The sequence below is a fragment of the Excalfactoria chinensis genome, chromosome 6, assembly GCF_039878825.1.
Source record: "Excalfactoria chinensis isolate bCotChi1 chromosome 6, bCotChi1.hap2, whole genome shotgun sequence".
NCBI classification, from domain to species: domain Eukaryota; kingdom Metazoa; phylum Chordata; class Aves; order Galliformes; family Phasianidae; genus Excalfactoria; species Excalfactoria chinensis.
Genome location: NC_092830.1, coordinates 21,339,398 through 21,351,502, shown reverse-complemented (window position 1 = coordinate 21,351,502; position 12,105 = coordinate 21,339,398). Strand labels below are relative to the sequence as shown.

Below are 12,105 nucleotides of genomic sequence, written 5' to 3'. Positions count from 1 at the left end.
GCGGTGAAAATTGTTCTGCTTTTTTACAGAGAAACATTTGAAGGAAACAAATTGTGAAGCTCAGCAAAGCACTCCCAGTTCTCCAGAACGAAAGGTAAGGGACAATTTTAACAAGCACGAGGTTTTCCATCAAGTAAATAGAGCTATGTAGACTGAGATTATTTTTTTCAATAGTGGTATTTAATGTATTTACTTCATCCTCAGTTTCTCTTAAAATGTGAACAGAATTGATCTGGAGAGCATACTGTGAAGTGCTGAACTGCCTCAGCATGCACTTTCCTGTGTGTGCTCAGCACCTCCTGGGGTCAGGCCCTCCTCTTACTGGTTTTCTATATATTAACACTACCTTTGTATCTTGATAATAAAACCAAGATCCACAGGATGTAGCCCCTCCATTAGGTCTTCCTTCATAGAACTCTTAAAAGCTTCCAAGATTAATCACCAGCTTAGAAAGAAAGTTGTGCAGGAAAGAGAGACAGAATGCCACAGCATAAAGTTCTAGGAAAAATAAGTGTGAATGTAATGAGGAAGTATTTCCCACAACTAATCAAAGCATTCACTGAAAACTGAGATCGTATTTCAGTATGAAATTCTGAACCTGAAAAGAGGGTAAAATTACTCCAAACCTCGGGAGTATTTTCAGTGTTGACATAAATCAGAGTGGTTTGGATTTACAATAGCTAGTAAGAGTAATGGTATTTTTGAAATAGTTAATTCCCAAAATACATACGTATGTTCTCTTGGGGAAAAAAATCAATTTCCATGCTCAGCATACAATACTTCAAAAGTCTTACCAGTACAAACATTGCTTTTGTTTGTGCAAATATGTGGAAAGTAATAGTACTTGGAATTGCCTGCTTTGGGACAGATATTTCATGAAAATAGATTTATTCATTTTCTCTTGGCTGTGGTTTACGAGAAATGGCTGTCTCTTGTTAAAATTAGACCTCCAACCTGGCAGAAAAATTGGAACAATTTTCTGGCTTTTGATTAAGTCATCTCCATTACTGCTTCTTCCACACCATTTAATCCATGATAGTTTGTCTGTTCAGCTCACTAAAATAATTTCTGAGGACGATACATACACCACTGGAACCAGTCATGCTGCAAATCATAAACATTTCTAGGTTGCTGCTCTTTCTGACATAATGCTTGACCCCAAAAAGGCCGCTGATTATAGAAGTGAATGAAGTGCTAAAGCCAAATGGAGAGGTGCACTGGGGCTGCAAGGTTAAGATTTGCATTACAGAACAATAAAAGAATGGAGTGCATAATGAGTTTGCATCACACTTGAGATAAAAGTGACTGTCTTGTCAATTAAGGTGATCTGTTTGATGTATTATAGAAGGGTTACGTAAGTACATGTTTCCTTACCTTTATGAGATCATTTTACTCTCTGGCTATTACTAAAAGAGCTTGTGGAAATAAGGATGCACTACTTTCATTCTGATATATAAATGGAGGTGCTATAAATCAGTGGAGGCTCTATGTACCCACACAAGACAAGGATATATCAGTTTACATAGGCCACGGAGGACTGTAAAGCACAATAGAATTCTTTCATATTAAAAATGCACATGAAAAAAGAGCTCTGAATAAAGTCCATCTTCAGCTGTGTCATTTTGTATTGTAGGACTTCATTATTAAGATAGAATTGGAAAAAGCAGAAAATGGAAGCCTAGGATTTGCACTGGTCGGTGGCAGAAATGGCAGGGCTATCCTAATAAAAGCCATCAGCCCAGACAGCATAGCAGATATTGATGGGAGGCTTCAAGTTGGTGACATCTTACTTAAGGTAAGGTTTGCTCTTCATTTTTGTGGTACACTCTCATGACATAAAGATGTAAAGAGGAAGATCAAGGAACTTACTAATGCAGGAGAGAGAGAGGATTCATGAGTTGCAGGGAAGATGCATAAAATGTGCTCAATACTGTGATACGTGTTAAAAAAAGCTTTTTGTGAAATAAATGTGGACTTACTTATCATGGTATATTTCAGGTAAATGAGACTTTAGTGTCTGGTCTACCACGCCAAACAGTTATAGATTTGCTGCGTAAGGCTCAAGGCACTGTTCAGCTCACTGTCTGCCGAAGTGTATCTTCACACTGGGCTTACTCAAGCAACAAGAGAAACTGTATACCATCCCCTCCAAACACAAGCACAGAGCCTGGTAAGCAGCTAAATCCATTAAGTACATACTAAAAGTGGGATTATTTGATGTCTGGACTCATTTTTTTCTATTGGCAAAACAATTGAATAACTTTACTGATAACTTACTCCTGATTCATAGCCATAGACACAAACAAGTTCTTGCCGCTCTGGATAAGCACTCCGAGATATTTAAACACAGAGAATGAGACTCAAGACCCTCAGAAAAGTTTAAACTCAGCTTATATTTATGATGGTTTCTGGTGTGTACTGATTTTAGCCAGTTATATGCAAATCAGTGGTAGGATTGTAGCTGGAGAGAAGGTGCTGTACATTCTGAGCAGCTGAGGTTGCTGGGACAGACAGACAGGGACTGTCAGAAAATACTGGGAAAGGTATGGTCATTCATAGTGATCTTGATGAATCTGAATAAGGGGACTGTATTATTTAAAATTTCCTACTTCTTTCCCATCACTTTGGAAATGAATGATGCCAAAATGGGAAGGTCTTCCAGATATAAAAAGGCAGGTTAAAGTTTTTGCCACATTAATGGCTGTGGAAATATCCCCATTCACTTTAGTAATAAGCTTTTTTCCAGTTCTTCAAATTCAAGGATCTAGCTGTAGGGATGTGTACTGGGGTCTCACGTGACATTTGTGAATCAGACTGCTACTGTGAAGCTTGAACTTTTTTCCCTGGACCAGTAAAACACACTGGTATTATGTAAGAACTATCATAGTAAATCTGTGACATTTGTCTATTTAATGCTGTAAAGGAATGTTCTGAGTTAGGGAAGGTTGTAAATTCTGTTGTAGGTTTTTCACAACTCCTACTGATAATGGGTATTATTCAGTATCTTCTGGTCACCTGAGTTATTCTGACTTTTTCAGTGGTTATATGTGACATTTATGCTGTTTTTACCCCTATAAGAGCATCTTGTAAAAGGATATTTTGTGCTAGCTTGGGGCAACGTATCTCAAGAGCCTCTTCCAAAATCAAAGTCCTCTGTTGTGGGTGGTACTGAAGAAATGGATCTATATTTTCACAATTTAGGCATTTATATTTCTTTTTCTGGTATTTAGATGACCACAGTGTTGACAGAAGTCTAGAAGCTCAACCTGCTTTCACTTTGAAGGAAGAATCCAACTGGATGTGCAACAAGGTGAAGTCTGCATTGGGACTGTAGAAGTTATCAGGCAATGTACTTGTTTGTTAACAAAATGCGTCTGGTGCAATGCTGGCAAGAGCCACATGTTGTTAATGAAAAAGATAAACATGAACCAAGTGTGCTGCAGTCACTAGCACTGAACTGAATAAGCTAAGAAAATCTTGAATGAAATCATTCAGAAAGCTTGAGTACAGTGCTGGAATAGATGTTGGAAATAAATTGTTAGAGACTGGTGAAACATAATATGAAAACAATGTCGGGTCTATGATATAATGAAGAAATATGTCAAGTAAACAATATTAATCAGAGGTACACGATACTACTAAGGTTATAGGTACCTTATTAGACTAAGTTAGCAATGTATTGGTGCACAGTTTTGATTTTAAGCTTGTTGTTAAGTCTAGTCTGCAAATGCCTAACTTTTAGTTCATGCTAAATTTTTCTGATGAGTTCATTCCATTAACTCTCTTCTTAACCCTTTCCAGCCAGCCTTTAATAGTCTCCCATTAATAGAAACTATACTTTACAGAGCACAGCCTCCACCTACTCCAAAGTTCTAGGCTTTGAAAATAATGAACTACAAAATAAAACAACCAACCAGCCAAAAAGCAACAAAAAAACAGTATTCCTTGGTGAAAATAAGGCAAAAAAATCCATATAGCATTCTCTAATCAGCATAGCTTATAATCAGCATTGTTGAAAAAATTGAATAAGTTAATTTGTTTTTAAATATGAGGCCACAAATTTCCCTATTCTTATGGGGAAATACAAGCATAAATGTAAAAATATAAAAATAAACAAAAGTGGCAGCTACTATTAAGATTCTGTGAGGCATTTGGTAGATTATAGTGCATTATATGCCAGGGTGGTTTCTGAATAGAATATTAAACAGGAACAGAAGGTGAAGGAATGACACTCTGAATTAAAATGTATATAATTATCTATCAAGTGCTACAACTCAGCAGGAGCCACTTCCACATACTGAAGGAAGATGTCCTGTATCATTGTCTAAATGCAGGACCTAGTTATCATCATCTAGGCCTGTAAAACGGCCACCAGTGCTCTTGCTTCTACTCCATCTAGAGGCTGATCAAGGATCTGCCATCTCTGTTAGCTAAGAGCTTCCTCAGTAGAGCAGATGCACTCTATTCTAACAGCTGGCCTCCTTCTGTCAGGGATTAAAAACAAAAAGGAAATTAGTACCAGAACTTCCAGCTGAAACAGTGCTACTTTCTGCTGCCAAGAGCTGGGAGGTGAAGAGCTGAGTGTGACTCACAACTCTTTTGACTGAGCTTTCTTTGTGAGGTCAGAAATCTCATGTTTTCAAAGTTCAGCTCCTCGGGCTAGATTGTAGAGAATTCTGAATGCTACATTGTAATGAAGCTCACAAATACAACTGATGTAGCTCATTAATTTGAGTAGATACTGCAACACTAAGTCAAAGTTATATATACATTTCTCCTGCAACTGGAAGCTATTTTCAATTTCCTTATTGAGCAAAAAAACATATTTATCAGGTATGAGAAAAAATATTGAATACAGTAAACATATTCTTGATGGTTTTGTTTGTTTGTTTGTTTTGTACCAATTGATGTTTCTTTGTACTGATTTTTCACAGCTATTTCTTATCTTATAACTACAGGGTCCAGAAAGTACACACTGTTCCCCTTTGCAAAGTCAGATGGTTAGACAAGATTATCAGGGTATCATCAGTAACACTTCAAATGAGTAAGTCTCTCAAATATGGTAAAATTATTAAAATAAGCAGCATCAATAATTTATTCTTATCTTTCCGGAGCTTCTATGTATTCATGTCCCAAATTATTTGAACACTGTTATATTGAAATGCAGCTCCATCTGCAGTAAGAGTAGCTAAACAGCTTCTGCACAGCTATCAGAACAAACACCTAAGTTTCTAGGTGTAACTGCATCTCATACAGACAAGCCCAAGGTTGTACTAGCTATAATGTATTTAAGCACTCTAAAATTCTCTATTTTAGGATATTTTTAGATACCTTGAAGTAAGCTCACCTATCTATGACTGCCTAACAATTCAAGAAATGTGTCGTATGTGAAAAGCTTTACGTAACAAACTTTACTTTCAACAGAGTTTTCTGGCAGCTTTTTATACAAATCATCTGTCCCTGTTCCTCCAGACATAATAATGTAATTAATTCTTGTATTTATGTTCTTCAAAATCATTGTAATTCTTAAAAATAGTCACTCAAGAAAATTATAATTAACTGAAAATAGATTAAAAATAAATTTTTTGCATGGTCCAGATGAAAATAACTCCTGTCATTTCCATAAAACTACTTAACTAATGCTGTTTTACAGATCACAGAAATACACAGGATATGAAGGCTGCAGAAGAGAAAGTCAACAGTCTGAGTCAGACAGCTGGAACAATGAAGATGATGATATGTCCCACAAGACGTCCATTCTACCTAGAAGTAACTATAAATGCTTGTTTCTTTATTGTAATAGGCCAGCTACTCCACGTAACTACAGTGAAATCAACACTACTCCGATACACAAAAGATAAAAATTTCCCCCTAATGTCTTGAAGGCCAGATGATTTAGGTCACAATTTTTCCCTCTGATACATAGAAAGGCATCAAATCATTGCCATATCCATATGAAGATGGCCAACATTAGGAGTTCTTCAGCTCTTCTGGAGAACTGCTAGAAGGAAGGAACATAAGGCTGAGCTTAGTTAACTAAACATAACAGGCCTAAACTACTGGCTACCATTCATTTGCCACCACTTTGAGTTTCAAAAGGGTGGGCAATTTAGAATTCTGTTTGTAAAATGAATTGTATCAGTGGAGTGTGGCAGTAAACTCCTGGAAACATGATTTCCTGTGAAGATGTGGCTGAATTCTTCTATACCAATATGAACTGCTGTTAAAGTCTGTAATTCTACAAGAATGACTTATTCATAAGAGACCGTATTTAGAAATTGTGGAAAGCAAGAATTTAAAATAATCAGATATGCTTCCAAACTCCATGAAGTATGGTGCTGATTGTATCCATGATACTGCGTCCTCCTTCTACTGTGAAGCAAGCTAAAATTACTTTTTTACAGTTCACTTCCACAGTATAAACACTGAAGTATACTCAAATTCTGCAGTGCCCTAGTTTTTAAGTCCAAAACTTTATGCTATGTTCAATAATCATTAAAACCTTCTATTTTTCTTTTCGCTATGTATAGGCAGAACCTTTGTTTCTGAAGATGAACTGACTCAATTAATTAACTTTAAATCCTCACCAACTACAGTATGTCCAAGGACTGGCATCAGACATTTAATTCAAGGCCTTAAGTCACGGATTGAAAATCAAGAGGTCTTGAAAGAGTTTATGGTAAGGTGTATTTCATTTTTAAGGTCTTTAGCAGAACTAAGAAAGTGACTTTTAGAAACCTTCAACATACTTTACGGAAGACCCAGTTGTATCTTCACTGACTCCACTTTCTCAGAGTATTATTCCAGCTAGGATAGGGCTTCAGCTCTGCTTTTTGAGTCATGTTGCAGTATTTGCATCTCTCTCTTTCTACACAGGCCAGGCTTGCTTACACTATTTCCTGTCCAAAGATCTCACCCATGTGGAATTAAAAACAAATACTACACAGAGGTACAATATAAATAAGTTTCATGTAGATTAACTTCTTCCTATTGCCCCCTTGGCTCTACTGAATGGGTGCCTAACAACCATCCTAAGTGCTAGATTAAAGCAGGAAATCCAAACACTTGGACAATGAAAGGGAAATGTGTTCCACAGTGCTTCAGTGATCCATGGAAATCATTGCCACAAAGTGCTATTGAGGTCACAGACTTCATGGAAGTAAAATAAAAATAAAAATAATATAAATAGCTAATGAAAATATATAATTAAATCTGATGACAAATTATGAAAAAATATAAAATTATGAAAGATACTACAAAGCAATTTGAACTGTTCCTAGAATTTTAAGGAAAAAAAATGTGCTGATTCTCTTATTTAAGAAGTCTGCCTACCAGTCTTGGGTCACAAATCAGTGGAAGTTCTTCATGAAGGATATGAATGTGGTGTGACTATTTCTCTTTGATGTAGGCTTTGGAACATGTGAAGCCAATAGATGACTGCAGAACTGGCAAAGCACCAGAAAACCGGAATAAAAACAGATATCAAGATGTTCTTCCATGTAAGTACTCACACCAAAAAGAAGATACAGCTACAACACTGGGATTAGGAGGTAAAGCCCACCACATCTAATTTTTTGTCATAGAAAACTCTATTGATGATGAACTTTGTTGATATTCTTCCTAGAGTGTAAAGTTCACATAAGGTTGTATGCTTTGTGCAGTAAGTAATTTCTAAGTATCAACCTCCTCAAGTCAGGACTTAGCCTGGTAGTGAGGCAACTATCTTGGTGCTCACTTCATTCTGTTGTATACTGATCTAGTACATTTCTGTGGGCAAATGTAACTTGTACTACACAAGCAGTTCTTTAAATCTACAGCTTTTGACAGTGGAATTCTGAAAAGTACAGTGGAAATCACAAAGGTATGTAATTCTTGAAAAGATGCAAGTTTATTTTAGAAATCTTTGAAAACATAATAGCCAACCAGGTATTTCAGTTTCTCAGCTCTTATCTGAGTCAGAATTAGGATTAGCAGTGATTAATGTTAGCATAGCTAACAAAATGTGAACTGAAAAATAAAGGAATACTTTGTTGCTAGAGGCTGAGGTTCCCAATCTCCTAGATGCTAGAGGTGACAGAACTCCATTTCAGATCTACAGTTGCAATAGCAACTTTCTGTTTCTGTCCAGATGATAAGACACGAGTTCCCTTGGGAGAAACCAGCGGCTACATTAATGCAAGTTATATCAGAATGAAAGTTGGAGAAGAGGATCACTTCTATATTATAACTCAAGGGCCTCTGCCTTCTACTATGGCTGATTTCTGGCAGATGGTTTGGGAGAGTGAATCAGATCTGATTGCCATGATGACGGAAGAAGTGGAGCTAGGAAAAGTGAAAAGTCATAGATACTGGCCTGAATCTCCACACGACTCCATAGATCTGGCTAATTTTCATCTCAGGCTGGACAGTTTCCAAATTCTAGAATATTTTGTAATTAGAATAATAGAAATGATCAACAAACAGGTAAGCTGAGTATAATTAATATTTTGATACGTGAAGAGATGGATTCGATATCTTGTATGAATAAACACTGGCATTATTTGTTTCTTCTCTAACATTTGTTCACCATGTTCTTAGGAGTGTCTGACAAACAGGAAATTAAGATAAATGAAATACTACCTCATTGCTTATTGCACAAGGAGTGGATCCAATATTATACATTGGATGTATGTATATACATATATGGATGTGGATACAGATAAATTTGGACAAGAATGTCTAGTAATTAGTATTTAATATTCACAGGGTTGCTGTGCTTTTTGCAGAATTGCTTACTGTTCTTATCAAATGACACCAAAGGGACTGCCATTTATGTTCTGTTACAGTAGATAGAAGGAAAGATGGAAAGAAGTTGGTTTTCATCTTAAAATTTAGACAGAATGATGATTTCTTTCTTTTATGAGAAGACATGAAGCTACAAGTCTAACAGCAAATTTTTGAAGATACAACAAATTTAGAACCTAATTGTAAGAATATTGAAATGGACAAATTCATCAGTCTTGCCTCCATATTAAATAAAACTTTGCCAAAAGTTCTGCAGGACAAATTGATTGATGGAATAATTAAAGAAAAATTGTGCTAGATTAACTTCCTATCTGTTCCTGTCAGTAAAACTACTTACAAGATGAAAAATCTTACCTCACATTACCATCGGAAAGATAGCAAAGTGTCTGATAAGGGTCTGTACAAAAGGTGTTTGAAAGGTTAGCCATTATAAATAATAGGGATCTTACCTGGTTTTAATGAATTTTTAATTTTTGATACATTTATTTTGTACCAGTATCAAATTGCTGTGGTGAAACACTACTTTGCTTCACCAGAAATCACAGACATTAACTCAAATTATTCTAATGGCAAAAATCTAGATAGGTTTTTACATTCAGCTTACAGACAATAGAAATTCATTGCCATGCTAGCTGGGACTCTGGAAGGCTTCAGTCCTTAAAGTTCCTAGATTCTTTTGTTTTTAAAATCATCAGTTGCATAAACAATTATAATTATTGGCTGGACTTGGACCTGTACAACAGATGCTTTTACCAGCATGAAAAAAATATATATATTATTGTTCCATTTAGTATTGACATAAGAAACAAAAATGAAAAAGATGATATTATATGATTTATACATATATATTCATATTTACATGTATTTGTTTGTTTTTTACTGAGTTTTTATGTAGCTACATTACTAATATTTTCATCAATGCACATTTTTGTTTTCTTTTTTTCCAGACAGATGAGAGACGAATTGTAAGTCATTTGCAGTTCACCACTTGGCCAGACCACAGTAGTGCCAAACTGTCTGAACAGCTTGTAAAATTTATTTGTTATATGAGGAAAGCTCACAGGAGAGGACCTGTTGTTGCTCACTGTAGTGCTGGGATAGGAAGAAGTGGAGTTTTGCTTTGTGTTGAAATTCTACTGAGCTACATAGAAAAAGATCTCTGTGTAAGTAAGAAACAAATAATTGTTAAATGTTACAGTAAATGTAAATATTACTGATATGGATGTCAACAAAATGTGCAGGTACCTTAGAACACAGTTAATTCCTGGTAGAAAATTAATCCTCAGAAAATGGAATAAACCCAGCTTTGTTATTTAACAACACATTTCTCATCAGAATTTTTGTTTTGTTTTTTTTTGTTTTCTTTTTTAATAGTTTCAACATTATCATAATAAAAACTATTCTCTTCTAACAGTTCAACATCAAGCACATAGTGAGAGATCTGAGAGAACAGCGGTTTGGCATGATCCAAAATAAGGTAAGTTCTCAGTATTCAAACTAGATTATGACTTCAAAAAGCTTCAATCTGTGGTACATATCCCTATGCTTGGATCAGTTTGGAGTTTAAAGCATAACCTTACCCCTCCTCTGAGGAAAATGACAGTTTCCCAGCAAGTGTGTCTTTATCTAAATATAGAAGGCCTTAAAAAATGAAATTAAGAATGAAAAGAAAAAAAAAAAAGAAATAAATGAGACCTCTAGTGTAGCTGTGAGGCACTTGAATTTCACAAATCATCAATATAGTACATATGAAGGGCTTCTTTTCTCCTTTTGGAAGAAATAATAAGAGGAATCACCAACAAAACAGGTGAGACCCTACCCTGCAAAAGCACAGCCTATAGTTGAATCCTTGCAATTGTTGAGCTATCATTACCCTTTATACTGCGCTGAGCTAAACATACTCCCAGGGAGACAAAATGACTGTAACTCAACTTAAAGCAAACAGGAGGTAGGATGAAAAACAAGACTAGACTAGGGTAAATTCTTCTTATAGGCAAGTATTTAAGCACATGCTCCATACCTTAGATAGAGCAGATGATTAAAATGAAGCAAGTAGACAGGCTCCATTGATTTCAGTAAGACTTAAGCTCACGCTTACAGGTTCTGCACTGAATAAAAAGATTTCCTGAACTTTTATTAGAGAAGGGATAATAAGATTGAGGATACTCATAAATATATATTTATAAATGTGTTACAAAGTTGCTGGTGTTACAAACAACTCTACAGTCAGTTTATAATTATCTAGATTTTTTTGTTGAATGTATTTGCGTGTTTCACACTGGTGTCTTTGTGTGCAGGATCAGTATTTATTCTGTTATGAATTTGTGCTGCAAGTCCTTCAGAACCTTCAAGCAACAGATTCCTATTGACTGCAATTTGACTCTTCTCTGTAATTATCTTCCTTGGACTCCAGGGACCATTCAGCTATTGCTTTAAAGAAGTGTCAAGTGATACATTATTACATGCTCTAATAGATTACTCTGATTTCTAAAATGTTTAAAAACTTTTCTTAACATGCCCTGGGTAAGTCATTTATATCTCAGCTCATAGTTTGGAGAAGGAACCAGTCAGAACTGCAGCACTGATGTTAAATTGCAATGGACAACTTGTGTGTTCTGTGTAATAACTTATTATCTGCTAGGAAAATAGTTTTGAACTGTTACAAGGAGGTAGCAGCCTTCAGAATTAGCTGTCCACATGGCTACTAAAAAGACTGAAGATTCTGCTGGTGTTGGTGGAAGATTTGTTTTCTCCTACATACAGCATTCTCGGCTTCTGGGCTGCAAATCAGTATTTGTATAGTGGATATGTTTTTGTGTGGAAGGATTCAATTTTATTTGCCTTTTGTTGCTTTAACAGTGTAGAACCATTTCCAGTCATTATTCCAGCATGGGAATTCATACCACTGTCACTAGACATCTTAAAGCAAGAGAGAAGCAGAAACATAGGATGCCTTTAAACCTTAGCTATTTATCTTAAAAGCAAGAAGAGAATCTTAATTATAGGATGGCATATTCTTATTTTCTAGCATTATGAACAGCTGTAGATAGAGTCAGAATCTTCCATTCTGCATCCACATAAAATGTATGCAAAATTAAATCAGACTGTGTATGTACTGTGGCACACACACATTTCGTCTTCCACTGATGCTTTCTATTGATCTTTCACTCCACTGAATTATCATGTCATTCTTAACTAGAATCTGAATCCATCTATGGAAGGACCCATTGGTTTCAGTAAGAGCTGAACCAGATCTTTAAAAAATAGTAAATAATTCTCTGTACAGTTCATTTCTATTGTAAAAAGTGTGTTTGTTAGTGT

The 12,105-nt window shown here is 35.7% G+C and overlaps 1 protein-coding gene across 1 annotated transcript in view; it reads left to right on the top strand.

Annotated features, from left to right (window-relative positions):
• Positions 1-11,197, top strand: part of FRMPD2 (FERM and PDZ domain containing 2) — a 50,185-nt gene extending 38,988 nt beyond the window's left edge. Inside the window, exons 28-39 of the mRNA XM_072340257.1 lie at positions 30-94; positions 1,634-1,795; positions 1,999-2,170; positions 3,231-3,310; positions 4,959-5,044; positions 5,654-5,769; positions 6,531-6,679; positions 7,409-7,499; positions 8,129-8,463; positions 9,732-9,947; positions 10,199-10,261; positions 11,082-11,197. Of these exons, the coding sequence (XP_072196358.1) occupies positions 30-94; positions 1,634-1,795; positions 1,999-2,170; positions 3,231-3,310; positions 4,959-5,044; positions 5,654-5,769; positions 6,531-6,679; positions 7,409-7,499; positions 8,129-8,463; positions 9,732-9,947; positions 10,199-10,261; positions 11,082-11,153 (1,607 nt within the window). The 3' untranslated portion in view covers positions 11,154-11,197. The remainder of the gene's footprint in view (positions 1-29; positions 95-1,633; positions 1,796-1,998; positions 2,171-3,230; positions 3,311-4,958; positions 5,045-5,653; positions 5,770-6,530; positions 6,680-7,408; positions 7,500-8,128; positions 8,464-9,731; positions 9,948-10,198; positions 10,262-11,081) is intronic.
• Positions 11,198-12,105: the final 908 nt, after the last annotated feature.